Source organism: Panthera pardus, unplaced genomic scaffold, assembly GCF_024362965.1.
Source record: "Panthera pardus isolate Hobbes unplaced genomic scaffold, ASM2436296v1 HiC_scaffold_19, whole genome shotgun sequence".
In the NCBI taxonomy this organism is placed as follows: Eukaryota; Metazoa; Chordata; class Mammalia; order Carnivora; family Felidae; genus Panthera; species Panthera pardus.
In genome coordinates, this window is record NW_026526754.1 from 19096119 (window position 1) to 19123638 (window position 27520).

Sequence of the window (27520 nt, forward strand, 5' to 3'; positions counted from 1 at the left end):
CAGAGACTGAGTCTCATTAATCACCTCTATAATCCCAGAACTCGGCGTAAGTTCAGGGTAAGTTCAAAGAAGGCACAGAATTATTTTCCTGCTTTGCTTGCTGCTGTGTTTGCAGCACACAGTAGATGCTTAGTAAATATGTGCTGTGTGAATAAGTGAATGTGAGACTGCATGAACGTCGTACTGCCTGGAGCCAACACTGCAGCTTATCTATCCCAAGCCATCCCCTCCTTGTTCCTTGCTAATGGAATCCTGGGGTGAATCTGGTGGCAACGTGCTGCCCGGGAGGACTCCTGATGGATTTAAGAAAATCAGGGCACACCTGCTCCTCCTTGCCAGGAATTGGTCTGGGGTGGTCATGTGACACCACTGAGCCTATGAGACGAAGAGAAAAATCTGTTCCATAGCATAAAGAGAGAGCTGTCAGAGGGAAATGCCTCCTTTTCCCGCCTTGTGTCTCTGTTTTGGCACCTCGTTGTGGGGGGACACCATTCCTGGAGTGAAGGCAATCGCTCATAAGCAAAACTGAGCAAGTCTAAGGATGGGAAGCCAACCCCCTGACGATGGTACAGGGGTGCCTGGCCAGAGGGTCCCGATGAACTTCCCAGCCACCCAGGACCCCCAGACGACTTGATGTCTGAGATAAATGCACATCTTTAGGGTTTCCAGAGATATTGTTATTTCCAGCCAAAGCATCTTCTATTAACTCATTGAACCTTCATGACATTATCATGGGCTGAATTGTGTCTTCCCCTCCCCCACCTCAAGATGCCTATGTTGGAGACCCAGCACCTCAGACTGTAGCTGTGTTCACAGGTAGAGCCTGTTAGGGGTGACTACGTTAAAATGAGCCCATTAGGGTGGGCCCTGATCTACCCTGACTGGTGTCGTCCTAGGAGGAATTTTGGACACACAGCCAGGGATGCATGAGCCCAGACAGACAGCCACCTGAGGACACGGTGAGAAAAGACGGCCATCGACACACCAGGCGCAGAGGCCTCAGAAGAAACCAGTGCTGCTGACAGCTGGGTCCTGGACTTCCAGCCTCTAGAATTGTAAGAAAACAAATGTGTGCTCTTCAAGCCGTCCAGCGGGACTTTGTTATGGCAGCCCTAGAAAACTAATACAGATTATCCATTGTTAGGATCAGTTTATTATCCCCGATATCAAAAAATCCTGACCTCGCCATCTAATTGCCCCCAGCGTACAGGGCTGAATAAAGAAAGCTGGACTTAGCTCCTCACTATTATAATAACAAGGCAGTGAAATCAACCCATGACTGGCCCTCTTGGGTCCGCCACCCATGGACACATCCACCCATTGCTTCGTTCAACAGGAATCTAGCAAACATCCGTCGTGTGTCCGTGCTGTGTGGAATTGTCACCAAGTGTGTACTTTGGAGTCAGGCTGCCTGGCTTGGCTTCCTAATTGTCTCCTAGTCACTATGTGACCTAAGGGAAAGCTGGTTCTTTCTAGACTTTGTGCATCTCTAGAATGAGGCTAAGAGTACCCATCTCCTAGGATTATATAAAGTCGGAGCAAGCCAGTGCACGTAGAGTGCTTGGCAAAGCACTTGACTCTGAGAACACATTGGGTGGGTGGCAGCCATTGCTTTGATGGGTATATGAAATGGACAAAAAAGGAGGCACAGCCATGTTTCTCCATAATTTGAATATTGTCCTCCCCACAAACCCTGCGACCTAGGTATTGCCATCCTGTTTCAAAGAGTAAAGTGAGGTTCCGAGGGGACAGGTGACAAGTCACAGTTTTTAAAAAAATTTTTTTCTGTGTTTATTCTTTTTAGAGAGTGACATTGTGAGCAGGGGAGGGGCAGGTAGAGAGGGAGACACAGAATCCGAAGCAGGCTCCAGGCTCCAGGCTGTCAGCCAGAGCTCTACGCGGGGCTCGAATCCGCAAACCACCAGATCATGACCTGAGCCAAAGTCGGCCCCTTAACCGGCTGAGCCACCCAGGTGCCCCACAACAGTCACAGGTTTTAATCGCAGGGCTGGGATCCCAACAGGGTCTTCTGATTTTTTTTTTTTTCTTTCCTGCACCAGAGCAGCTGCCCCTGGAGGTGCATTTTTTCCTGAGCCCATAGTTTATGCCAGAAACTCTCACTTAATCCCCATGAGGACACAGCTTTCACAGCCTAAGAATAATAACCCCGACATGGATACACATGTTTAGACCAGACAGGAGAATAAACTGGCAAGTAATGGGGTTTAATGGAAAATGTGGGTCAAAGGGAACTGCCTCCTGAGTGATTGGGGAAGAAAGGCTAATAACTGACTGGGAGCTGTTTGGGGCCAGGTGCTTTTGCTAGGCCCTTGAGTCCAAACACTTGGGGATTTTGACATCATTGCACCCCCATTTTACACTTAAGGAAATGGAGGCTCAGAGAGGATAAGTCAGACCCCTAGAAAAAGGAAGAGTCAATCTCTTAACAATTCAAATATGCCACCTCTTCTCCTGGACCAGGGCCCCTCAGCACCTGCTGAGAATTAGAATCATCTGAGACATTTGTAAGACGAGTGAGGGCTGGGCTTCCCACAGAGATCCTGCCTCAGTGGGTATGGAGGGAGGCCGGGTGCCGGACCCTCGGGAGCTCCCAGCCAGGGGTGGGCGCACAGCCAGACCAGGAGGCTGTCCCGACTGGGCTCTGAAGTCCAGGAACGTGGTCTCAGCCCACACCTGGCAAGAACTGTCCTCAGCAGCCGTGGGGAGGCAGGCACCACACCCTGCCTTCCTCTACCCCGGGGGGGAAATAGCTGCTCCTTTCTGTAAGCAATAGGAGTAGAGAGGAGTCCATTAACTTATCACTCAACATTCTGGCCACTTGGGTATGGATTTTGGGCATCACGGCAAGAGGCACAAATACAGGGGAGCCCTGAAATCACATATGAGCATCACTGAAATCACATTCAGGCATCGTTTCTTCCTCCTGTTAGACCAAGAAGTCGAACTGACATTTGTTTTTTTAACCATTCCCCAATGTACTTGAGTAGCATTTTTGGTTCCTTATGTTTATTGTTCCAAAAAAGAAATATAATAAATTAAGTTGCTCTTTGCATATGATTTTTTTTTTTCTAAGGAAGGGGAGGTTTAGGATCTTTATTCAAAACAAAGCAAAAATCCTCTCTCTGCCAAAGACGTTCCCACCACGTGCAGCAGGAATTCGCATGATTGACATGCGCTCAGCTCCCTTAATCCCAGGTGTCCTGTGTCCTGATCGTTTCTCTTGTTGTTCTGATCGTAAATCGTGTTCACCTCCTGGGTTGGGGTATTTCAGGCTGCATACCTATGCTGAATGCACCCACTCAATTATCCCGCCGATTTAAACCCAGCAAAAAACACTAGCTTTTCCTGTTTAAGCCAGAAGCCGAGCTGGAGAGGGAGCTGGAGATAAGAGTAAGACGGTTAGACTGACCAGGACTCCCGGCTGGGGAATTTGACCTTTGACCAAAGATAAGTAAGGCCAGCACAGTGCGAAGAGACACCAGGCTCTTGTGGCATCTGGAGGAAAAGAGATGTAAACGAAGGAAGCTGCAGGAAAGCAGAAAGGAGAGAAAAGGAGGAGCCGAGCAATTGCCTGGAACACATCGGAGTGTCTGCTCACCGTCCCCATCGCCACTGCCCAGTGCCCCATGCGATGGATGTCATATTTGGCAGAAATAAGAAGGAGCAGCTGGAACCTGTGAGGGCCCAAGTGACAGGTGAGTGTTTTGTACAGATGACTGGCTCTTCTGATCCTGTTTAGACGTGCACTTTTTTCTGTTTATAAAAGTAATATGTATTGCGCATTATTTTTGGAAACCCTGGAAAACAATAGAGGGGAATGATCCATAACCCAGGCATCTTCTCTGTGAACATCTAGGTGTGCTTTTATACACGGAAACTCTTTCCAAGGAGAGAGAGCAGATCTCCCTCTTGACAGGAGAAGCATCTGGGGATGCTGTGACGGGCCTACGTACAGCAGAATTAGTCTGCAAAATGTGATGTGTCACAAGTGGGCGACACGTTCGTGAAACTGTGCACCTCCTAAGTTAATTTCAAAGTGGCATGGAGGCGTAGGTGACCCTGGACTCGTGCACACTAGAGGACATGCAGAGCACAGGGCGGGATTCCCTCCCAGGCGCCCACGGTGTCATCTTGGCCTTTGAGTTCCTGTAGAGCCATAAGCCTAACAGAACCTGAGTGGGAGTCCCCCCACACCACCCACAACGAGGAAATTCCTTTAGTGGGCTTTGTGTCTCGATTTCTTCATCCCTTGTTTCTCTGGCCCTCTCCTCTTCCGTGCTGCCCCCGCCCGAGGACCGCGAGCTGGCCGTCTCAGGCCACACAAGTGGTTTCATCCTCAGATACGCAGACTGGAGGTTTTCCACAAGTGAGCATTTTTCTCTGTAAGGAAAGTCGGATTGGAGCTTTTCAACCGAGGGATGGCCTTGGAAGGCTCTTGAAAAAACAGCGTCTGTGTATGTTTTTCTCTGATTACCAAAGTCACCTACAGTGTGTGTGTGTGTGTGTGTGTGTGTGCGCGGTGTATATGCACACAGATAAAAAAGTTGAGGTACCCATGAGAGCACAGAGTGAAATCAGCTGTATTTCCATCTCTTAAGCACTCTTAATATTGGAAGATTTTAAGGTTTTAAAAGATCTAGATTGTACAAAGATGGACTGCAAGTTTTTTTTCTAAAAACAAAAGTATATTTACTATTAATTTTTTATTAAAACAATTGTTTTAAGTTTATCCATTTTGAGAGAGAACACGAGCAGGGTAGGGGCAGAGAGAGGAAAGAGAGTCTCCAAAGCAGGCTCCACGCTGTCAGCGCAGAGCCCGATGAAGGGCTTGAATTCCCCAATCTTGAGATCGTGCCCCGAGCTAAGAGTCGGACGCTTAACTGAGCCACACAGGCGCCCCTATTAATTTTGTTTTAAAAATGAGAGCCTAACCTTTTATGCTCTGGTTTGCCATGGACACATCACTCATGCACCTTCTGTTTATGACTACATGGAAACCTTGGAAATTTTGGAAAACCGGAATTGTTGATACAGATCTGAATGGACCCCTCGATCTAGATCAGCTGTTCTCCCCACCTCCACCCTAGACCAGCAGCCTCAGCATCACCTGGGCACTGGTTAGAATCAGGAAATCCTGGGCCTTCTCCAGACCCACTGAATCAGATCCTCTGCGGGTGGAGCCCAGCAATCTGTGTTTCTACACGCTCTCTGGCTGCCTCCAAGTGTGAGAACTGCTGTACATCACGCCTCCCTCCTCGAGGGAAGCTGAGGGACCAGGGAGGGGCTGCAACTTGCCCAAAGCCAGGCAGCCAGCAGAGGGAGGACGGGCTCCTGACCCTCATTCCAGGCTTTCAGTCCTGGGTCAAGTCTAATCAGTTGACTAGTGTCCATTGGCCAACCGCTAACTAAAGATTCTGTCTCTGTGGCCACGTCTGCCCAGAGAGGCCATAGCCAGGCTTCACGTCGGGCTATGCATTATTGGCTCTGAACCCTCCTTGGCCAGTTACTTAAGAATTTCCTGCTTCAGTTCCCTCTTATGTCCAACAGAGGACTGCTGCCAGGGCTATGTGAGCTAAGGCACCGGCAACCCAGTGCCTGGCACGTGGTGCTCAGTGTCTTCCTTCTCTCGAGGGCTTTAACTGTGTGCTCAGATTCGTCTCTCTCTGCCTCACCTGCTCCTCCTGCGTCTGGGTCTCTGTGAATAGCCCTGCTATTCTGTTAGTTGTCCAAGGCAGGAGACTCGGTGGCCCTTTGTGGTGTCTCCCCTTCCTCCATATTCACCCAGACTCCCAGTCCTCTCCATTCCAGGTCCTCCAAATCTCTGCTGGTTCTCTCCATCCTCCCTCTGTCTGATCTTGCCGCCGCCCCTGGGCTCCTCCTGCTGCTACCTTCCATACCACAGTCAGAAACAACTTTTGAAACCTCAAATCTGAGCATATCCCATCAGTATGAACTGTCCAGAAGATGTAGATCCTTAGAGACAGGAAGTAGATTAGTGGTTGTCAGGAGTACAGAGCTTTGTTTTGGGGTGATAGAATGTTCTGGAACTAGATGGTGATGGTTGTACAACATTGTGAATATATTAGAAATGCCTGAATTGTACACTTGAAGATGGTGGATTTTGGGGGGCACCTGGGTGGCTCAGCTGGTTAAGCCTCTGACTTCAGCTCAGGTCACGATCTCACTGCTTGTGAGTCCGAGCCCCGCGTCATGCTCTGTGCTGACAGCTCAGAACCTGGACCCTTCTTTGAATTCTGTGTCCTCCTCTCTCTCTGCTCCGCCCCCACTTGCATTCTTGCAAACCTTACAATTACACAAACATGACACAGCATTAAGATTTAAGATTTTAAAAAATCTTAAGATTTTAAAAATTTTTAAATTTTTTACACAGAAACGTTACAAACAATCTTTAGATTTTTAAAAATTTTAAATTTTTTACATTAAAAAAATTTTTTTAATCTTAAAATTTTCTTTTATGCGAATTTTATTTCAGTAAAAACAACAAAAAAAAATGCACAAAGCTCTGATCCTGTCGTACCCTGTTTTGACCTGCCAAGCTGTCCCTATTCTTCTGAGCATTAAAGCAAAGCCCTCGGTATGGTCTTGTTGACCTTTATCATGGGGCCCCCGCTTAACTCTCCAGCCTGAATATTTGGGGCATCCTCCCTCGAAAATTACAGTCCAGTCTTGCAAAATACTGACACACCAGCTGGTTTTTCAGCTGGTCTGGAATCTCTTGGTTCAGGTTCCTCCAGAGAGAAGACTTCAGATGTAGGTAGTTTATCCGGGATGTGATCTCAAGAAACACCGGGAGGGAAACCGGAAAAGGTGGCAGTGTGAAGCCACCGACCACCGTGAGCCATCAGAGCTGAACCCTCTGGACGCAGTGTAAAGCATGCCTCGCATTGTCCCGACTGAGGGCAAGGAAGTGGTGGCATTTGACGCCCTCCTCCCCATCCATCACCGGGTGACAGCCGCTTCCAGGGGCATCGACTCCAAGGTGTTGCAGCTTGCCCAGCGTGTGGGCAGGGCAGCTCCCGCAGTGAAAACAAAGCCTTCCGGCAGAGAGCTGCAGGTAGTTGCAGATGGCAGCCTTCGGGGAGAGGTCTGTGCCAGGAGGACGAGGGTGGGGCACCAACCACGTTCCAGCACCCTAGCTCTGGAGCAGAGCTGTTCAACAGAAATAAAATGCATGCCACATGGGCACTTTTAAGTTTTCCAATAGCTACAGTCAAAAAAGTAAAAACCAGGTAAAGTTTATTTTAATAGTATATCTTAACAGATCCAAAATACTGTAAGTTCAGCATGTAATCAATATTTTTTAAACTGCTGATGAGGGTCGCCTGGGTGGCTCATCGGTTAAGCGTCCAACTTCGGCTCAGGTCATAATCTGACGGCCCGTGAGTTCGAGCCTGGTGTCAGGCTCTCGGCTGACAGTTCAGAACCTGGAGCCTTCTTTGAATTCTGTGTCCTCCTCTCTCTCTGCCCCTCCCCTGCTCACACTGTCTCTCTCCCCCCTGCCCACAAAAACTAAACATTATTTAAAAGAAAAGACATGAAAAAATAAAATTGCTGATGAGATATTTTACGTTTTCCTTTCACGCTTAGCCTTTGAAATCCAATGTGCGTTTTATACTTACAGCACATCTCAGTTTGGACTAGCCAGGTTTCAATGTTCAGTGGCCACACGAGGCTGGTGGCTACCATATTGGACGGCACAATTCTAGAATGTTCTTTCCTTGTGCCTTTGTGAGACAAATACCTACCTTCCCTCAAGACCCAGCCAGTGGCTCCTTCAGGAGGTACCCTCCCAGCTCTCACCCCACCTTGGGGTGAGGTTCTGCTCCATGCAGCACTCTTGTAGAGCTGGTGACGTCACCTTTATCCAAGTGTGGTTTGGGCGTCTGTTCATCCATCTCCTCTGTGAGTAGTGAGCAGCTTGAGGACAGGGGTGATATCTGTTCATCTTTGTATCCTCAGTGCTGCACAATCTGGGCATGTCCTACCCATTCTGGAAACAACTACTCTATGAACGAATGGGTGCGGTGAGCGGCACTGGGACTATGGCCTCCGTTCCTCTCCGTGGCCATGTCTCGTAGTTTTCTGGTGGGGACGAAGAAACAAAACTTTCTTTGTCTTAACAGGCAGGATTCCATCATGGCTGCAGGGCACTCTGCTTCGCAATGGGCCCGGAATGCACACAGTGGGGGAGACCAGATACAACCACTGGTTTGATGGCCTGGCTTTGCTCCACAGTTTCACGATTAGAGACGGTAAGAGTACCGTGTCGATTTGCTATTGCTGATGAAAGACCACCACAAGTGGAGTAGCTGAAAACAGCACAGATTTACAGTGGTGGAAGTCAGAAGTCGAAACGGGGCATTGGCAGGGCTGTGTACCTTCTGGAAACTCCAGCGAGAGAGTCCGTCTTCTTGCCTGTTGCCGCTTCTAGAGGCCACTTGCGTTCCTCGGCTTGGGGCCCCAGCTCCATCTGCAAAGCCAGCAGCAGGCCATCTTGTGTGCATGCTCTCTCCCTCACTCTCCCCCAACCCTACCCCCCTGCTTCCATAATCACATCTCCTTCTCTGACCCTGGAGTCTGCCTCTTATAAGGACCTTTGTGATGGCATTTGGCCCACCCAGATAATCCAAGATAACCTCCCTTCTCAAAATCCTTAATTTAATCCCATTTACATTGCCCTGTAAGGTAACATACTCCTAGATTTCAGGGATTAGAACACGGACATCTTGGGGAGGCCATCATTCAGCCAACCACAAAGCACAAACCTCCCTGGAAAGGTGGCCAAGGTTCTGTTTCGAAGATTCCAACCTGCAAAATAATATGCATTCTCAAGAAGGTGGGCAAGAACAGGAGATTACTGGCTTTGGAATCAGACATGCCTCAAGTCAAAATTGGAAGAGCATAGAGCTGAAAAGAACAGAGGTCAGTCTGTTGCTCACCAGGCAAGGCCAGTCGCTCAACACCAAGCTCAGTGGTTCTTCCCTGGGGGCAAATAGAAATGGCTGGACAAGGCAGAATTCTGAGTGCAGGTGCCTGGCTCGAGAGGTGGATTGTAGGCTATTTGCTGTTGGCCGTGCTGTCACAACAGCATGCTCTGAGTTCTTACGGACATCCGGGATGGGTGGCATGAGGCTTTCACAGGCTCAGAGTCACATGCTGGGCATGTTCACGTCCAAGTGCTTCTTCAGCTTGGTGACATTTTTCTTGAACCCCTGCATTCCAGCGTGATAAACTGGTCACTTCACCTCACTTGGCCTCAGTTTCCTCCTCAGCATAAAGAGCTTGATGATTCCCTCTGGAGAGCTGTCTGATCATTAGAAGTCCTGGGTGTCTAGGGGCACCTGGGTGGCTCAGTTGGTTGAGCATCTGACTTCGGCTTGGGTCAGGATCTCCCGGTTGATAAGTTCGAGCCCCAAGTCAGGCTCTGTGCTGATAGCTCAGGGTCTGGAGCCTGCTTCACGTTCTGTGTCTGCCCTTCTTGCTGCCCTTCCCTTGTTCGTGCTCTGTCTATCTCTCTCAAAAATAAACAAACATTAAGAAGATAAAAAAATTTAAAAAAATGAAGTCTTGGGTGTCTAGCAAGCGTGTGACACATGGTAGGTAGAAAATAGATTGAAAACCACCATCGTTGTCGCTGGGTTTGAATCCCATCTTCTTCCTAGCTAACATGGACCCAAGCTGTGTGACCTTGGCCAAGTTACTCACCCTGTCTGTATCTACCCCCCCCCCCCCATCTGTGAAATGGAGATGTCAGCATATGTCATAGATATTCTGCGGGCAGTGGGATCTTTTATATATACAGTTGCTGTGCAAGTTAAAGGCATTAATATGTGTGAGGAACATTGTATAATGCCTGGCACATAACATATGCTCAGTAAACATTACCATTATTTTTGCTTAATTACTAGTTCTTTTAAGCCATTCAGCAATTACTTTTTTTTTTTGAGTGCAGACTCTATGCCAGTGGCTTGCTCCAAGATTTCACAAATAGAGACCCCATGTGTGAAAACCATGAGCTCTGAGTTTACAAAAACAAACAGATTTTGCCAAGACTGAGCTACAGAGTGGATGGTTCCATATTTCCTGACAGCCCTAAGCCTTCAAAATCCCCTTTTCTAGACGACAGTTACCAGTGATTCCTAGGGAAATAAAGGTGCATGAAAGATAAAGGTACAGTGGCTTCCTTCCCATGAGGCCCAGCTTGGCTGGACTGCCAGGTCCTTGTGGCCCGTTAGTGCTGTGTGGGAGATGTTCTTGTCCCCTCTTTGCAGACATGGTAATGGGAACTTCAGAAAGGTTGAGTGACTTATTTGAGGTTACAGAGGTAGGGCTGCGATTTGATTTGTGTTCTCTAGGGTTAAAGTTTGCAACAATCCCTGCTGTCCCTACCCCACCCCCACATCACTCCCTGAGAAATGGCAGGTAGCCTAAGTGACCCCTAACAGCTTACTGAGTGGTGGCTTCCACATCCCTCCATAGGGACTCCAGGGACAAGGGACCCAGCAGGGATGACCAAGCTATGGCCGTCTTGCAGAAGCATGGCTGCCATCCACCCAGACCCTTGAGTGGGCTACACAGGCAAGTAACCAAAGTTGTCCCATGCTGCTTAGACACTCTAGAAGTTTGTCATAGATTTTCAAACTCAAAAATTGTTGTCAGAGGTAAGTAGTCATTTTGTTTTCTTTTATGGGATGGTCAGTTGGATGTGACCACAAGAGGACACCCAGAGAGGCTTGGGAGGACAAAGGCTGTTATCCTCACAGGTCTTAGGAGGCACCATGTCACACAGGCCCACAGGGGACAGCACCAGGGGGATCCAGAAGCAGAAGACTGAGCAGGGGAAGCACATAAGCCATGGCCTGTACTGGGGTTTCTTTTTTTTTTTTTTTTTTTAATTATTTATTTTTTAATTTACATCCAAGTTAGTTAGCATATAGTGCAACAATGATTTTAGGAGTAGATTCCTTAATGCCCCTTACCCATTTAGCCCATCCCTCCTCCCATAATCCCCCCAGCAACCCTTTGTTTGTCCTCTATATTTAAGAATGTCTTATGTTTTGTCCCCCTCCCTGTTTTTATATTATTTTTGCTTTCCTTCCCTTATGTTCATCTGTTTTGTCCTTATGTTCGTCTTAAAGTCCTCCTATGAGTGAAGTCATAGGATATTTGTCTTTCTCTGACTAATTTCACTTAGCATAATACCCTCTAGTTCCATCCACATAGTTGCAAATGGCAAGATTTCATTCTTTTTGATTGCCGAGTAATACTCCATTGTATATATATACCACATCTTCTTTATCCATTCATCCGTCAATGGACATTTGGGCTCTTTCCATACTTTGGCTATTGTCAATAGTTCTGCTATAAACATCGGAGTGCATGTGCCCCTTCAAAACAACATACCTGTACCCCTTGGATAAATACCTAGTAGTGCACTTGCTGGGTTGTAGGGTAGCTATATTTTTAGTTTTTTGAGGAGCCTCCATATTGTTTTCCAGAGTGGCTGCACCAGTTTGCATTCCCACCAACAATGCAAAAGACATCCTCTTTCTCCGCCTCCTCGCCAACATCTGTTGTTTCCTGAGTTGTTAATGTTAGCCATTCTGACAGGTATAAGGTGGTATCTTATTGTGGTTTTGATTTGTATTTCCCTGAGGATGAGTGATGTGGAGCATTTTTTCACACGTCATTTGGCCATCTGGATGTCTTCTTTGGAGAAGTGTCTATTCGTGTCTTTTGCCCATTTCTTTGCTGGCTTATTTGTTTTTTGGGTGTTGAGTTTGATAAGTTCTTTATAGATTTTGGATACTAATCCTTTATCTGATATGTCATTTGCAAATATCTTCTCCCATTCTGTCAGGCTGCCTTTTAGTTTTGCTGATTGTTTCCTTCTCGGTGCAGAAGTTTTTATTTTGATGAGGTCCCAGTAGTTCATTTTTGCTTTTGTTTCCCTTGCCTCCAAAGACATGTTGAATAAGAAGTTACTGCGGCCAAGGTCAAAGAAGTTTTTGCCTGCTTTCTCCTCAAGGATTTTGATGGCTTCCTGTCTTACATTTAGGTCTTTCATCCATTTTGAGTTTATTTTTGTGTATAGTGTAAGAAAGTGGTCGAAGCTCATTTTTCTGCATGTTGATATCCAGTTTTCCCAGCACCACTTGCTGAAGAGACTGTCTTTATTCCCTTGGCTGTTCTTTCCTGCCTTGTCAAAGATTAGTTGGCCACACGTTAGTGGGTCCGTTTCTGGGTTCTCTATTCTGTCCCATTGATCTAAGTGTCTGTTGTTGTGCTGTGTACTGGGGTTTCTGAGGGAAAGACATGACAGGGCAGAGTAGATAGCATAGAATGGCTGGTGTGAATAGGGTTGGTGGGCTTTGGACTATAGGGGTGCTCCCTGATTGCCTGGCACCTGGCCCTGGGGTGATTAAGGTGGAGGTAGATTGCATTCCAGAGTACATGGGCCAGACAGAGGAGGTCTGGCTCTGGATTGGGTCATTTCCCATGTCATCTCAAAGATATGCTGGGCCCTTGGCTACCTCTATGAACTGGCTAGTCCAGGGAAAGATAGTTTCCCCCAACCAGAAAGGTTTGTTTGTTTTTTTTTTTTTTTAAGATGTCTAAACATCATAATATACAGAAAATAAAAATGTATATAGCATAGTTGTATCCATAATCTGGAACTATGGAAAATGCGAAGTATGGAGAGTCCACCCAATTACTCACCCTTCCCCACGCTGCTCTCGAACCTGGCTTGTGTCAAGCGTACGTGACTTGATCTGCTTTGCAGTGGTCAGCTCGCCATTCTCCAGCCTGTGGTTGGAAGCCCAGAGCACAGGGTTTCTGTTCAAATTGTGTTTCATCACCCAACACAGGGCCTGGCCCTAAGGGACACTAGAAAACTCTTTATGGAGCCAAAATGGCATGAACGAGGTAAAGCTTGTTTTGGAAGAAGGAAGCAATCTCCCAGCCCATCTCTTCACCACTCACTACAGGGAGTGCTTGATGGCCACTGGCCCAAGTGCTTCAGGTCTACCCACAACTCAGCCCCCCCTACAGCTCCTAAGGAAGGTACCTCTCGATTTTACAGAAGAGTCTGAGGCCCAGAGAGGACATGTAACTTACTCAAATACACACAGCTAAGAAGTGGCGGAGGGCAGGTATAATCCAGAATCCAAAGACCTAAGCTTTATGCAGTTCTGTCCCCCTTCCCTCTCCTGCCAGCTACCTCCCCCCCCTCTTCATCTCTCCAGCTCATTCCTCTCAAGGCTGCCAGATTGCCAACCCTGGTGTGGCACAGCCTGGCCTCATGTCTCCTCCTTATAGAACTCCCAATGGCTCCCCATTCCACTCCCCAAGAGTGGAAACGTAAACCAAATATATTACATACTACTATACATGATTCAAGAGGGCATACACAGAGTGAGCAGGGTTCTCTGATTTGCAGATAACACAGAGCCAGTATTTCTCAAAAGGTGGTTTGTGTGCTTCTCACATCAGCTTCCCCTAGGATTAAAGCTGCAAATCCTGAGACCCCACCCAGGCCTGAGTGGGTCATCATCCTAAAGAGTAAGGTCAGAGCATCAATGTTTCTAATGCGTTTCCTAGATGATAGATCACATCAATCAAAAGAAACCCTAACTCGAAAAAAACTTCGAGCAGACCACCACAGTGGACCTGTATCCTAGCCACCCTGTCCCACCCAAGACCAAGGTGGCGCCCAAGCTTCTGCCATTGTTTCAGAGCCCCAGGTGATTTAGTGTGCAGCCAGCACAGAGAACCTGAATCAGCCAGACCAGTAAGAAGAGACTGGAGTAAGAAAGCAAAAAGACAGAAAAATGGTTTGTGGCCTTCAGCAGAGGCCAGTGAAAGTTAATGTTTTGAAAACCTAGCAAAGATTTGGGGCATCTGGGTGGCTCAGTTGGTTGAGGATCCAACTTTGGCTCAGGTCATGATCTCACGGTTCATGGGTTTGAGCCCCTCATCGGGCTCTCTGCTGACAACTCAGAACCTGGAGCCTCCTTTGGATCCTGTGTCTCCCTCTCTCTCTGCCCTGCCCCTGCTCATGCTCTCTCTCTCTCTCTCTCCTTCAAAATTAACAAACATTAAAAAAAGAATAATAAAATAAAATAAAATGAAAACCTAACAAAGATTTAACTAAAGGAGGCAGAGTGCAGGAGAAACCAGACGGACAAAGGAGTGCTCTTTTTTGTTAAGTCTAAAATTGTTTGAAAATTAAAAATTTTTTATAAAGCAGGCATAGAGGAGAATGAACCCAAGTCTCCCTCAGCAGTACATTTGATACTTTTCTAATAAGAGGCAAGGTCATTGTCCCATGAGGATTTGAACATGTGAATTCCAAGAGCCAGCATCACCAAGGTTTAGGGACAAAAAGAGCTCTTGAGAACTTAACCTTTTCTGAAGCGGACTTTTTTGAATTATTATAGCCCTAAATTAGCCTTTTAGAAGTTTGCTTAAAATGGGGAGATATATATATATAAAGATCCCAGTCCCCACAGAATATCAAACTTGACCCAGTTCTAGAAGATTCCAGGCAGGAGCACAGCTGTTTACTTGTGTCCCTTTAGAAAGAGTGTGGCTAATTGGGGCTCACCAGGGATCAGGGTGCTGGGGAATGTGCAGTGGCCTTTAATCTCAGCCTCCGAGTTGAGTGTCAGCCTTGAGCAACTCCAGAGACCCGTTTTCCTGTGGCCCCTGAGCCCTCGGTGCTCTGGGACTGGTTGTTTATACGAAATGGGCCTCCTGCCGACAGCCAGCCTGGATTGGATGTTTACATTTCAAGTGAGCATAATTCAGCATTTTAGGTGAAGCACCTTAGCTAGTGTCTGTGGGTGGCATACCTCAGAGAGAGCGACCAGTGAAGGACAGGCTGGCTCTGGGGGAGGCCAGGATGGCCCTGTAGCAGATTCTGTGTAACACGTGACCAAAGACCAATGTACATGTGGCCTCACCAACCCCCAGCTGAGTCTTCCTGCCTCCAGGATTTTTTTTGGATAATTCAGAAGTTCAGCAGTCGTTACTTGGCAAGTGCATGCTGTGTGCCAACAGGCCGAACTCCTTGTATCATTCCATCTCATTTCAAACAGCCAATCCCATCTGGGGAAGGGTTGGGTGATCCCGAATTTCCAGTTGAGAAAACTGAAGTTCAATGAGAGAAAGAGACTCACCCAGGGTCACACAGCTTGGACTGGGACTAAACATGGAGCCAAAGCCCTGCCCACTCTACCTGCTGCATTTCAATAGCATATGTAGCTTTTACTGAACACCTACTATGTGCTGCGTGCTTTACAGGCCTTAAGTGTTATAGCAGCTCTGTAAGGAACATACCAAGATCCTCACATCAGAGCAGAGAAGACAGAGCCTTGCCTCTGACACAGGTCAAGGGCATGGATGGTGGATGACCAAGCAGAGTTGAATCCCCTCAGGGGTGGAGATTTGCCTGCCCTGCATGCCCCCCGCTTCCTGGCCCACAGAGGTGTTTCCTGGGTAGTAGATGAACACGTGAACCCAGAGCTGGATTAACCGAAAGCCCCAGCTCCCAACAATTCCTCTCTATTTCTTCCTGCTGCCCCAGAACAGAACTTTCCATCCTGAATTATCTCAGTGGTCTTTATTCACAGCAGCCACCTCTGAAAAGATGTTTGAGGACAGAATGAATGGTTATCTGCCCCTGGGCACACACCCTTTACCTCCTGAAGACTGGAGAAAGAACTAGAAGGTTCTTCATGATCTCTTCCGATTTTATGAAGCCTAGTGTCACCATTATTGTTACATCCATCTAAGCGCACAGATGGGAATCATTACCACTGAAGTGGACACTCCCATCCTTTGGATACAATACAATCCTGAGGGTGAAGCTAATTGAGGCCATCAGAGGGCGAGATAGTGGTTCTCTGGGTAGGGGGAAGCTGGTGACTGGACAAGATATGAGGGGCTTCCAAGGAGGTTCTTGTTCTGTCAATTAGGAGGTAGCTCATATGGGTAGGTTCATTTGGTGAGGCTTCATCAAGCCATGCAGTTACGGTAGCACATTTCTCTAAGTGTATTTTTAATAACAACCATCAGACAGAATGGTCAAACTGATGGTGGTGGCTGTGTCAGGATCTGAATCCAGCTTACCCCCTCACTACCTGTGTGGCTTCAAGCAATGTACTTAATCTCTCTGTGCCTCGGTTTTAGGAATTGGAAATGGGTCTGCAGGGCCATGAGTGCCTTGGCTCTTTGTACTTCATTTGCTAAGAAATTTGAAACCTGCTTGCATTGTTTAAATTTTGTTTTGCTGTTAATTAGCTAATGACATTAGGTTGATTTTTTTTTTTCCCCCTTAAAGAACGCGTTTCTAGTTGGTGTATTCTATACACTTCCACTGTTCTGAGAATTAAACCAGAAAATACACATAAAGTGTCCACACAGTTGGGGCGCCTGGGTGGCTCAGTTGGTTGAGCACCCGACTTTGGCTCAGGTCATGATCTCGTGGTTTGTGGGTTCGAGCCCCATGTCGGTCCCTGTGCTGACAGCTCAGAGCCTGGAACCTGCTTCAGATTCTGTGTCTCCTTCTCTCTTTGCCCCTTCCCCACTTGTGCTCTGTCTCTCCCTGTCTCTCAAAAATAAATAAACGTAAAAAAATAAAATAGGTTTTTTTTTAATGTCCACACAGCACTTAGCACACCCATGCTCAATAAATGTTAGCTCTTAGCACGATTTCCTTTCTTGAATATAAAAAGTCACCGGACCAGAATTTCTTGGGAAGGTGTTCCCAAGCCCATTACTCGCAGTGGATATGTGATGGGCATTTCTCGGATCAACTTTTTTTATGGGGATGAAATGTCAGTATGACCTGCACCCTCCTTTTTTGCATATTATATATAATTGTACCAGCATTGGAAACCTACATTTGACTACAGCAAGGAATGTGTTCTTTAGGGTGGAAAAATCAACATGTCACTTGCTAATTAACAGCAAAATTAAATGAAAATTTAAAAACCCACAGGTTTCAAGTTGTCCGGCAAATGAAGTTCAGAGGCCTCCTGTAGCCCAGTAGGGTGCCATCCATTGACCTCATCTCATTCCTGCTGCTCCAAGCCCCTACCTCATGCTCAAGCCCATCTTGACTCAGCTCTTACAGGAGGTGGGCTGGCCTTTACACCGCCAGGCCTGTGCTTTCACACTTTCCAGGAAGAGTGAATGGAAATGCCTTACTACCTCTCCTACTTGCACCTCCCCAGTCTCTTGTGGGCAAACAATTTTATTCGTCTTCCAAATGCTCTCTCTAGTGCTTCCTTCCTCCAGGAAGACTTTCCTGATCCATCCACTCCCAGGTGGGCCTCTTCAGCTCTCTCCTCTTTTCTCCCCCACCCTTGCTCCCCTTTGTCTCCTGGAAGGGACCTGTGAATATGTTACAGGTCAGTCTGCAAAGTAAAAGGGTCTTTGAAGATGTGACTAAATTAAGGACCTTGAGTTGGGGCTGGCTGAGCCTGGTAGGCTGGGTGTAATCACAAGGGAAAGAGGAGGGTCAGAGGGTAGAGTGATGTGACCACAAGCCAAGCAATGCAGGCAACTTCTAGAAGCTAGAAAAGCAAGAAAAGGATTCTCTGCTGACCCCTTGCTTTTTAGCCCTTAAGACCCATTTCAGCCTATATCTTCCAAAATGGTAAGATAGCAAGTTTGTGTTGTTTTAAGCCACTAAGTTTGTGGTAATTTGTTACAATAGCCATAGGAACCTAATACAGGTCTAGAACCATCCAGTACATTTTCAGTTCGTCTTGATGAACTGGTCAAGAGTCCCTGCTTTAAAAAAAATTTTTTTTAATGTTTTTATTTTTGAGACAGAGACAGAATGAGAGTGGGTTAGGGGCAGAGAGAGAGGCAGACACAGAATCCAAAGCAGGTTCCAGGCTTCAAGCTGTCAGCACAGAGCCCGATGCGGGGCTCGAACTCACAAACCATGTGATCATGATCTGAGCTAAAGTCGGAAGCTCAACCCACTGAGCCACCAAGGGTCCCCAAGAGTCCCTGATTTTATGTAGTGACTTAGATTTTCTCCAGTAACTGCATGAATTAGACATCCACACACGTACTGACCTACACAGAATTGGGCCCTAGGTCACCCTCTGGTTGTAATAGGCATCAAATATTACTCCAGGGGCTAAAAGGCTTCCAGGGCTGAACCAGACCCTGGGGAAACCCAACCCCCAAGTATGAGGCCTTCTGAACCAGTCCTCCAAATCTGGACCTCCCTGGAGGGAAACCAACATGGTAGAAGAGATGGTCAATAGGCCAGGTCAGCACCTCTTGGTTAGGTGACATTTGGCCGGGCAACTGAATGTTCCTGTTCCCTGCCATGTAAAATGGAGCTCATCGGGATACTTACCCTGACATACAGTTGTGAGTCTCAAGTGAGAAAATGTGTGTGAGAGCTCGCTGCAAATGCTCTTATATCCAGCACACGTTAAAGGGGATTGCTTTACTGAACTCACCTCCCCTGTACCACCCCCCCCATAATACCCCTAGAATGGTTGAAATTGACCTTAAAACTCTGTAAAAGTGTCAGCCTGGGATGATTCCGCATCTTTTTTTTTTTTTTTTTTTTTTTTTTCAGGTGAAGTCTATTACAGGAGCAAATACCTGAGAAGTGATACCTACAATGCCAACACCAAGGCCAACAGGATTGTGGTGTCAGAGTTTGGAACGATGGCCCATCCAGACCCCTGCAAAAACATATTTTCTAAGTAACTGTCCATTTTGAATCTGGTGATGCTTTTTGACATCCTTGGTGGTCAAAACAACCAGCATTCACTTCCCTGAGAGTCATCTTTAGGGTACATGAAAACCACCTGACCGGGCTTTGACCGTCTATACTATGCAATTCTTGATCACTGAGAGCAAGAGGGGCAGTGAGCGTCTGACAGATGATTAGGTATTTTTTCCATATGGCTGGTAGAAGAGCAATTTGGAATTCTGTCTCAAAATCACAAACGTGTGTTCTCTTCAATCTAGAGATAATCGTGCTCACATCTGGAACGACAAACGTGCAATATTATTCACAGTTGCGTCGTTTGTTGTGATGAGGAACTGAAAATAACCCCAAATGTTCATCAACAGAAGGGTAGTTAAATAAAAGTGAAAATATACAAGAAAATACCAGGCAGAAGTAAAAAAAAGAATAAGGATGCTCTCTATGTACTCAATGGAAAAATTTCCAAGATACATTGTTGAGTGGTGAGCATGGGGCGGAATGAGGTATAGAAAGAGCATATAATATGTGGTGTAGTGTGCAAAAAAAGCAGGAAGAAATGTAGATTTATTTGTACTTATATGTGTCTAGAGAAACTCGTAGGGTCTATGAGGAGGGAAATGGGCAAATGGGAGAAAGAGATACGGAAGAGTTTGTTGTTGTTGTTGACTACATTTCAAATCATCTGAGCTCTGATGACTCTGAATGTGTCACACACTTGACAACTAAATTGTTGGCCAGGGAATCAGACCTGCTGTCCGTATCTCCTTCCTGATACTCTTCAGATCTAGGAGAGTTAGGAAATGTGTTAGTACGCTGGCCCAGAGACAGAAGATTGCTTCTCCTTTTCCGGAACTGACCTCATCTTTCCAGTTCCAGGATCCAGTGCTGGGGCTGGCGCACAGCAAGCAATGAACTCAGGTTTGCAGGTGTGGGGAGGAACCAGGCAGGAACAGGGGAGGGGGAGGAAATGAATGCAAAACCAGCATCTGTGAGACATCTTTGCTGCTTCACTGCTTGCCAGTAGGGGGAGCACTAACCAATACATGGATCCCGGATCTTCTGATCAAACTAATGATGAGTTTTTAATCTCACAATTTGTTTGCTTTCCTTTAAAGAAAATAAAAGAAAACTAATTTCCTGGACAAATTCAGAGGGTTCTCATTCCTACCAAAATCAAGAATTAGCTGTTTTTCTAGTCTTTGGGAGCCATTATGGATGGGTACATACGATTTCTGTGGAGCTTCTTAAAACACTTCAGAACAACCTACCAGCTCTTGATATCTGTGGTGTGGGAGACCAATGGATTTTTGAGAGCCCAGGAGGGTTCAGTTGGTGGCCATCTTTTCCCCAGATGACTCATGTCTTAGCTAACTCAATGTGGGGGTATCTTTGGGCAACTTGATACCCAAGTCCTCCAGACTCCTCAAGTCTTTGAGACCCTGAAGTAGAGCATTTTAAATGGTAGGGAAACTAAAGCTATCTTATGCAGAACTTTCCAGCTGGGTAGACACAGCCAGTCATTTGCTATTGATCTGCTTTCCTCCACAGAGCTTTTTCCTACTTGTCCCATACCATCCCGGATTTCACAGACAACTGCCTGATAAACATCATGAAGTGTGGAGAAGACTTCTATGCGACCACAGAGACCAATTACATCAGGAAAATCAACCCACAGACTCTGGAAACCCTGGAGAAGGTACCAGTGAATGTATAACCAGCATCAGTTCCTGGTCTGTGAAAGGGACCTGAGTGGGGTCATGTGGCCTGCAGGAACTCACAGGAGCATCCCCTCCTCTAAAGCCATTGGATCTTGAATTTCCCCAGCACAACACTTAGCACTAGATTCTAAGCTCCCTTAGGGTTGGGACTCTGTGGGTTCATCTTGTTTATTTGTAGGGTTACCAAACAAAGTACCATGAACTAGGTGGATTAAAACAACAGAAATCTATCCTCTCACAGTTCTGGAGGCTGGAAGTCTGAAATCCGGGTGTCCGTGGAGCCATTCTCTCTCTCTCTCTCTCTCTCTCTCTGAAGGCTCTAGGGGAAGATTCTGGCATGCCTCTTCCAGCTGCTGGTGGCTGCCAGGAATCCTCAGTGCTCCTTGGCTTGTAGATGCATCACTCTAATCTCTTCTAGAGATACAAATCATTGGATTAGGGCCCACCTCCATCCAGAATGACCTCATTTTAACTTGATGACATCTACAAAGGCCCTGTTTCCAAATATGTTGAAGCCCTAACCCTTGGTACATAGATCTTTTTGGAAGACACAATTCAGCCCATAACACTGTCCACTGTCTTGGCACTGAGTGGGAAGTTTAATGGGAGTTGGAATGAATGATGGCACCAGAGTGCCCAGACTCTAGCAGCCCTACCTGGTGTTGACCTGAAGAGGGAGGCCTTAGGCAGAGAGCAAGGGGATGGAAATAAATCCCCAAGCAGATGCCTTTCCCGGGCAGAATCAAGTCAACATATTCACGAAAATCAATAGACCCACTTTCTTCTCCAGCTGGCTGGCCAAAGCCTCATTGTCTCCTCAGTACATTTTAACGATCTGGTAAAGGGAGTGCTTTTCATAGCTGCGAAGTTATGGCCAGCACCTTTGAAGCTGGGCAGCATAGGTCCAACCAACGTATGCTCTCCACAAAGCCTCAGAGAGGAAATACTAAGAGAGCATGAAGTACTGGCTGACTTCTGGCCGGAGGTTGTGCTATTCTTGGAGAGGAAAGGAAGACAGTTGTTCCCCCGGCCACACATTATTCTATGGCTGTGCCCTGTTGGGAGTGGGGGGTCATTATGGAGCTCATTAGTTGAGTTTTCCTTCGACCAAGTGTTTTTATAACTCTGTTCCCAGAATAATCCTATGGGAGAGGCCTGGAGATTTATGCCTCTGTGGCATGCAAAAGGGGAGAATTTAAATGATGTAACCAGAAAGACACCGAGCAGTGGCTAAGATTAGCGCTAAGGCTGCCTCTCTGCCTAGGTCATCACTCTGGCCAGGCAATCTGCCTCCATGCTGAGGACACCCAGGGGGCAGGGCCAGGGGGCAGGGAAGAGCATACAGCTCACCAGCTCCCCTGCAGCCTCTCTGCTGTAGGAGGCTCCCCCTGAGGTCATATCAGGTTTCAAGAGTAAACATCCTCTTGAAAGGTGAAGTCGCCTTACCTTCAGACCAAGATGGTAGCCATCATCACTCCGAATCTAGAAGCGGCCAGCTTTTCATCATCTCACCCTCCCCACCTCCTTTTTAAAACCAGGTGTTTGTCATTTTGCAGGTGGATTATCGCAATTACGTGGCGGTAAATCTGGCAACATCGCATCCTCATTATGATGCGGCTGGAAATGTTCTTAATATGGGCACATCCATCATGGACAAGGGGAAGACAAAATATGTGATCTTTAAGATCCCTGCCACAGTACCAGGTAGGTCATTCTGGGGATATGATGAAACACAGATGTCAAGGGTGGCTCCTTCCAAAGAGTTCTGATTTTTGTTGATGACCTGAGACTCAATCTGACACTTTCCTACATGGGTGATTCAGATGACCTTGAATCTTTTTTCCTAAAGGAGAAAAGAGGTGTGGCTGGACTTCCTTTTGGAAGAAGTAAGTTCCTTTACTATTCTAACCTGTTTTTCTTTAGGCTCCAGTTCATTGATTCATTAATTTACCCATTATTCACCCATTTCCCTATCCATCCATCCATCCATCCATCCATCCACCTATCAGTCATCATCCAACTGTCCGTCTGTCCATCCACGCACCCATCAAGCATCCTTCCATCCATCCTTCCTTCCTTCCTTCCATTGATATCTTTTAGTTTTCTCACAAAACTTTGTATGCCAAAGCTGTGCTGCCCACTCTCATCCCAGCCCCTGAAGCCAGGCTCCCAGTGTTGTTGTGGGGGCTCAGCCCTGCTTCAGACTGTCAGCCTTTCAGACCCCCACCCCATTCTCTGGGCCTTCTGAACCTTCTCCATTTAAGGCCAGGAATGTGGAGCAAAGCCCAGGCCCATTGTGATTGCATGTTCCCGAGGGAGGAGGCTCCTGGCCCTTCTTTGTCCAGGACCCTCCTGGGAACCACACCCAGGAAACCAGGCCCCCGAGGGTGGCTGCACAGGACTCAGGAGACAGGGCAGAACTTACAAGTTTAGGGCAAGTGGCTTCCATGTGTGACCCCTGCTGGTGCCCTCCGTCATAGTCCTGTAGCACCTCCTGAGCTAATTACCAGGCTCCAGGCAGATGGGAGCCCCTAAGGTCAGAAGGCACAATGAGTGTATTCTTGTTAAATGGAACTCCCAGGAATTAAGCCAATAGAGGAATATAGGGCCTAGTCAGAATCCTAGAACGTCAGACCTAGGGGAGGTCTAGGCATTTGAGTTTAACACCTTCTATTTCAAAGGAGGACGATGAGGCCCAGGGGGATCAGGTGACATGCCCACCACCACACAGCTCACAGGAGCCCCCACATCTTGCCAACAGCTCCTCTCTGATCGCCTGCTCCATGCTGGCGGCTTCCCTGGGATTCACGCCCGCCTCCTGCCTCCCAGGCCAGGGTACTTTTCATTTCGGTCTGCTTTGTGCTCCTTTTGTTTTGTGAAGAAAAGAACCACCCCACAACCCCACAGCACCCCTCCCACCAGCCAGCTGTTTATGGTGTGCACAGGTGGCCACAAGAAAGGTGGGGACGCTTGCAGGTAACTCATTATAAATGAGCCCCAGGCCTGGGTGGGGAGACCTTTTGGCCAATGGTGACTCACCCTTGCAGGAGAATAAGAGCTCGCTGGAGCTTGGGCTGCCCCATTATTGCATTCTGTTCTCTCTCTTCACTCTGGGAGTGTTGTTCTCGCTAATAACAGAGGAGGCAGTCAGGCTCAGCGGGGGGCCGGGTCTTCTTGGCTTAACCTTGTGCCTTTGGCCTTAATGACAGGCCCATTCCATCGCACCTCAGTTTCCCATCTGTAAAATGGGAACCCTACAGCCTGCTTGGATCATCAGAAGGTATATAGCAGCCCCACATCACAACGGGTACTTAGTCTCCCAGGTGTTTGGGAATGCGCAGTGCCGAAAGAAGTTCATGGAAACCCTACGAAATATGTATCAGATGATGGTCCCCGGCAAAAAGCAAAGTTGAAGCCTGGGAAGCTGCCCTATCCCTCAGGCACTGTAATAGAAATACAGACCCTCAGGCCCCGGCCCCATCTACTGGGTCAAACTCCACACTTTATCACAATCCCGGATAATCCGTGTGCACGAGAGGCATTGTTCCAGGGTAGGGGCTGACAAGCTTTTTCCGTAGAGGGTCCAAGAGTAAATACCTGACGCTGTGCAGCCGTGTGGTCTCTGTCACAACTACTGAACAACGCCGTTGCAGTTCCAAAGCAAGAGCATCCTCAGACCCTGTGAAAGAAGGGAGTGTGGCTGTGTTCCAAAGAAACCTTGATGCTAGAAGCAGGTGGAGGCTGGGCTTAGCCCCCAGGCTGCGCTGCGGGCCGTGGCTCAGAAGCCTAGCTCTGTGGCTCAGTGTTTGCAGATTGTAGCACTGGGTCTTACAGAGCAGGAGAGGCGGGTAGGCCTTGGTGAGAAGCCCTAACCCCCGACCAGAGCCCCTGCGTCAGTCAGACAGCAACCCCTTCATCGGTTTACTTGTTGGCTCTTAGCCAAAGGCTCTTCTTAGTGACCAGGTCAGTTTGAAAGGCTCAGCTGCAGGTGATCGTGGCGTTGTCTGGGGGCAGCTAGGCCCCGCACTGCTCCTCAGGCTTACCTTTCTCTAGAGGACGCGAAGGGGAAGAACCCGTTGAAGCACACAGAGGTGTTCGGTTCCGTCACCTCCCGCTCGCTCCTCTCCCCGAGCTATTACCACAGCTTCGGAGTCACCGAGAACTACATCGTTTTCCTCGAGCAGCCTTTCAAGCTGGACGTCCTCAACTGCGTACATCCGGGGAGTGAACTGGGCTTCCTGCCTGGCTTTCCACAGGGAGGACCAGGTAAGGCCTGGACAAGACCCCCAGCCCCCACTGGGTCAGCCGAGCCCGCAACATCAGGATGGCCAGAGTGGGGTATCCCGGGAAGCAGGCCGAGATGGAGGTTAGCACGCAGGGGGTTTCCAAGGGAGGGAGGAAGTGAGCTACCGGGCAGTCTCCCCGGAAGCGTCAGCCACGCTTCCAGAGAGTTCTGAAGCTGGATGGTCCTGCAGAGTGGTCTTGAGTTAGGGCAAGAGAGCCAAGTCCCAAGTCACTGAGTCAGTAGAGTGGACTGTCCCTGGGTGAGTGTGTGCCCTTGGGCAAGCCGGCTCTCATCAGCCAGGCGGCCCCCTCAGCCGAGGGCCACTCCTCAGTCCTGACCCATGTCCGGGCTCCTTGCAGCTTCCACTGTCTATGGACAAGGCCCTTTCAGCATCCTGCAGCCACTATACAATGTCAGGGAAGCAGAGCCAGAGATGATTTAGACATCGTAATGATAGAGCGTTCCAACAGTGGTAAACAGAAACAGCTTCCATTCAGGCACACCTGTGTGCTCAAAGCATGGATGTGTGCACACGTGTGTGTCTGCACTTGTGTATATGCAGGCCTGTATATATGGATGTCTGCATATGTGTGTACATTTGTATGCATATGAATATATCTATGCATGGATATGTGTGTGTACTTACTTCCTGTTGAAATAACTCAACGTTTACTTGTGATAAATACCCATTAATTCTTAGTGTCCTCTATTCAAACAATACCCAAGTATAGAAAGCAACGTATCAAGCCCCTTCTCCCCCCACTCACAGCCAGTGCCCTCTCCAGAGGGAACCACTACAATGCCCTGACATCCCTCTCCCCTTTCTGCCCATTATGGACGTCTTTATGTACGTATGCAACTATGCATCCTGTTTGCGGCTGGCCACCTCTTTAAAACCTGTCCTTTTCCACGAGGAGAGTGAGGTCCCTCCTCTGCTCAGAGCCTTCTAGTGATTTCCCACCTTCCTCAGAATAAGATCCAAGACTTCACTGACCAGCCTGCAAATCCTCACATGTCTACATCCCAACCACTGGATTCCTGCTCACCCAGCCTCCCTCTTGGTCCTCCTGTATCTCAAACCAGCCTAACACATTCCTGCCTCAGGGCCTTTGCATTTCCTGTCCCTTCTACCTGGAATATCCTTCCCCAGATCACTTCCTTCCTCAGAGTCCAGATTCCTGAGGCCTTCCGTGATGAACCAATCTGTAACAGACCCCACTCCAGGCTTTCTCCATCCCCTACCCGGCTTCATTTTTCTCAGTGGTGCTCATTGTCCTTGGCACGTTACTTGACCATTGACTGCTGGCCTTTCCCCCCATTGGAATAGAAGCTCCATGAAGGCAGGGCTTGCTTTTATTCTCTTTTTACTGAAAAAGTGTCTCCTATGTCACAGACCCTCTCTCTCTATTTTTGGGATGAACAGTGGGCCAAGGGGGCCAGCAGGGAAGCTAGCGGTAGTTGGGTTTTCTCTTCAGCCCCTGGAGATCCCGTGGCCCTCAGAGAATCCCACAGTGGGAAGACCGAGCCCCCAGAGGCAGGGCAGAAAGCCCCGGGAAGGGTTTTAGAATGCATTTAGAAGAGAGCTTTCTGGGGTGCCTGAGGGGCTCAGTCAGTTAAGCATCCGACTTCGGCTCAAGTCATGATCTCGTGGTTCGTGGCTTCGAGCCCCACGTCAGGCTCTGTGCTGACGGCTCAGAGCCTGGAGCCTGCTCTGGATTCTGTGTCTCCCTCTCTCTCTGTCCCTCCCCTGCTCCTGTTCTGTCTGTCAAAAACAAATAAACATTAAAAATTTTTTTTCAGAAGAGAGCTTTCTTAAAAGCTCCTGTGCCTGACCCCAGGAATTGGGGTCATGGAGAAGAAAAGAGCTAAAATAATTACCTCTGTAGTCACCTGCCCGTTCCAACCCCCCGCCCGTAGGCTGTCAAAGCCTTCCTCTTCTGCACTCCCACTTAATGTTCAAAGCTAGATTCTGGGGAAGGAGAGAAAGAGGTGGATACGCTGGGAGGAGGTGACCAGGGAACAGCCTGGAGCAGTCCCGCCCTGCCTTTCGGAAGGAGGGTGGCTGGGCCAAAGCTGCCAGAAGGAAGAACCCCAACACATACTTTGGATTAGGCAAGTGGGGCTGCAGATATGGCTAATTACCACCCAGAGTGATACCACCTCATGACAGCCGGAGGCGTGTGCAGATACCTGTGGGGGCTCCTTCACCAGAACGGTCTCTCCCGCTGCAGCCCCCAGGGTAAAGGAGGTTGCTGCGACAAGCTGGCAAACCAGGAGGTCGGGAGAGGGGCCCCCGAAGGGCTGGTGTGGTTTTAGGGGATCCAGCTGTGGCTGGAGCCCGGGGAGGGCTAGAGGACTGGCCAGTTCTCCCCAGCTTGGCCATTTGTTGCCAGGGAGCTGGGTAGTTGCCACCCACCTGGAGTCCCAGTTGAGTGAAGGGGGTGGGGAGGGGACAGCGCACCCTCGGGGACTCCTCCAGGCAGTCCTCCTGGTGGTGCAGAGGCTCCAGCGGCAAAGCTTCCCTCCGATCCATCTGAACGAGGTGATCACAGACGTGTAACGGCAGGCAGCTCCCATGTCCTCAGCTTCTGCGTGGCCGAGCTCTGGGACAGGGGACGTTTCAGGGTCACGAGCTAGTGGAGGGCAGGGCCGCATCCCGTCCCGTACCCGATGCCACAGCGCCAGGCCAGCAGAGGGAAGGCTGACCCCTGGATGCGCGTCTTC

General features: G+C 48.2%; 1 protein-coding gene across 1 annotated transcript in view; it reads left to right on the forward strand.

Annotated features, from left to right (window-relative positions):
* The first annotated feature begins 3414 nt into the window (after positions 1-3414).
* The window catches only part of BCO1 (beta-carotene oxygenase 1), a 40228-nt gene continuing 16122 nt past the window's right edge, over positions 3415-27520 (forward strand). The window contains 7 exon segments of the mRNA XM_019413087.2: positions 3415-3716; positions 8166-8294; positions 18656-18785; positions 20342-20489; positions 22068-22215; positions 24565-24715; positions 24717-24777. Coding sequence (XP_019268632.2) covers positions 3653-3716; positions 8166-8294; positions 18656-18785; positions 20342-20489; positions 22068-22215; positions 24565-24715; positions 24717-24777 — 831 coding nt within the window. The 5' untranslated portion in view covers positions 3415-3652.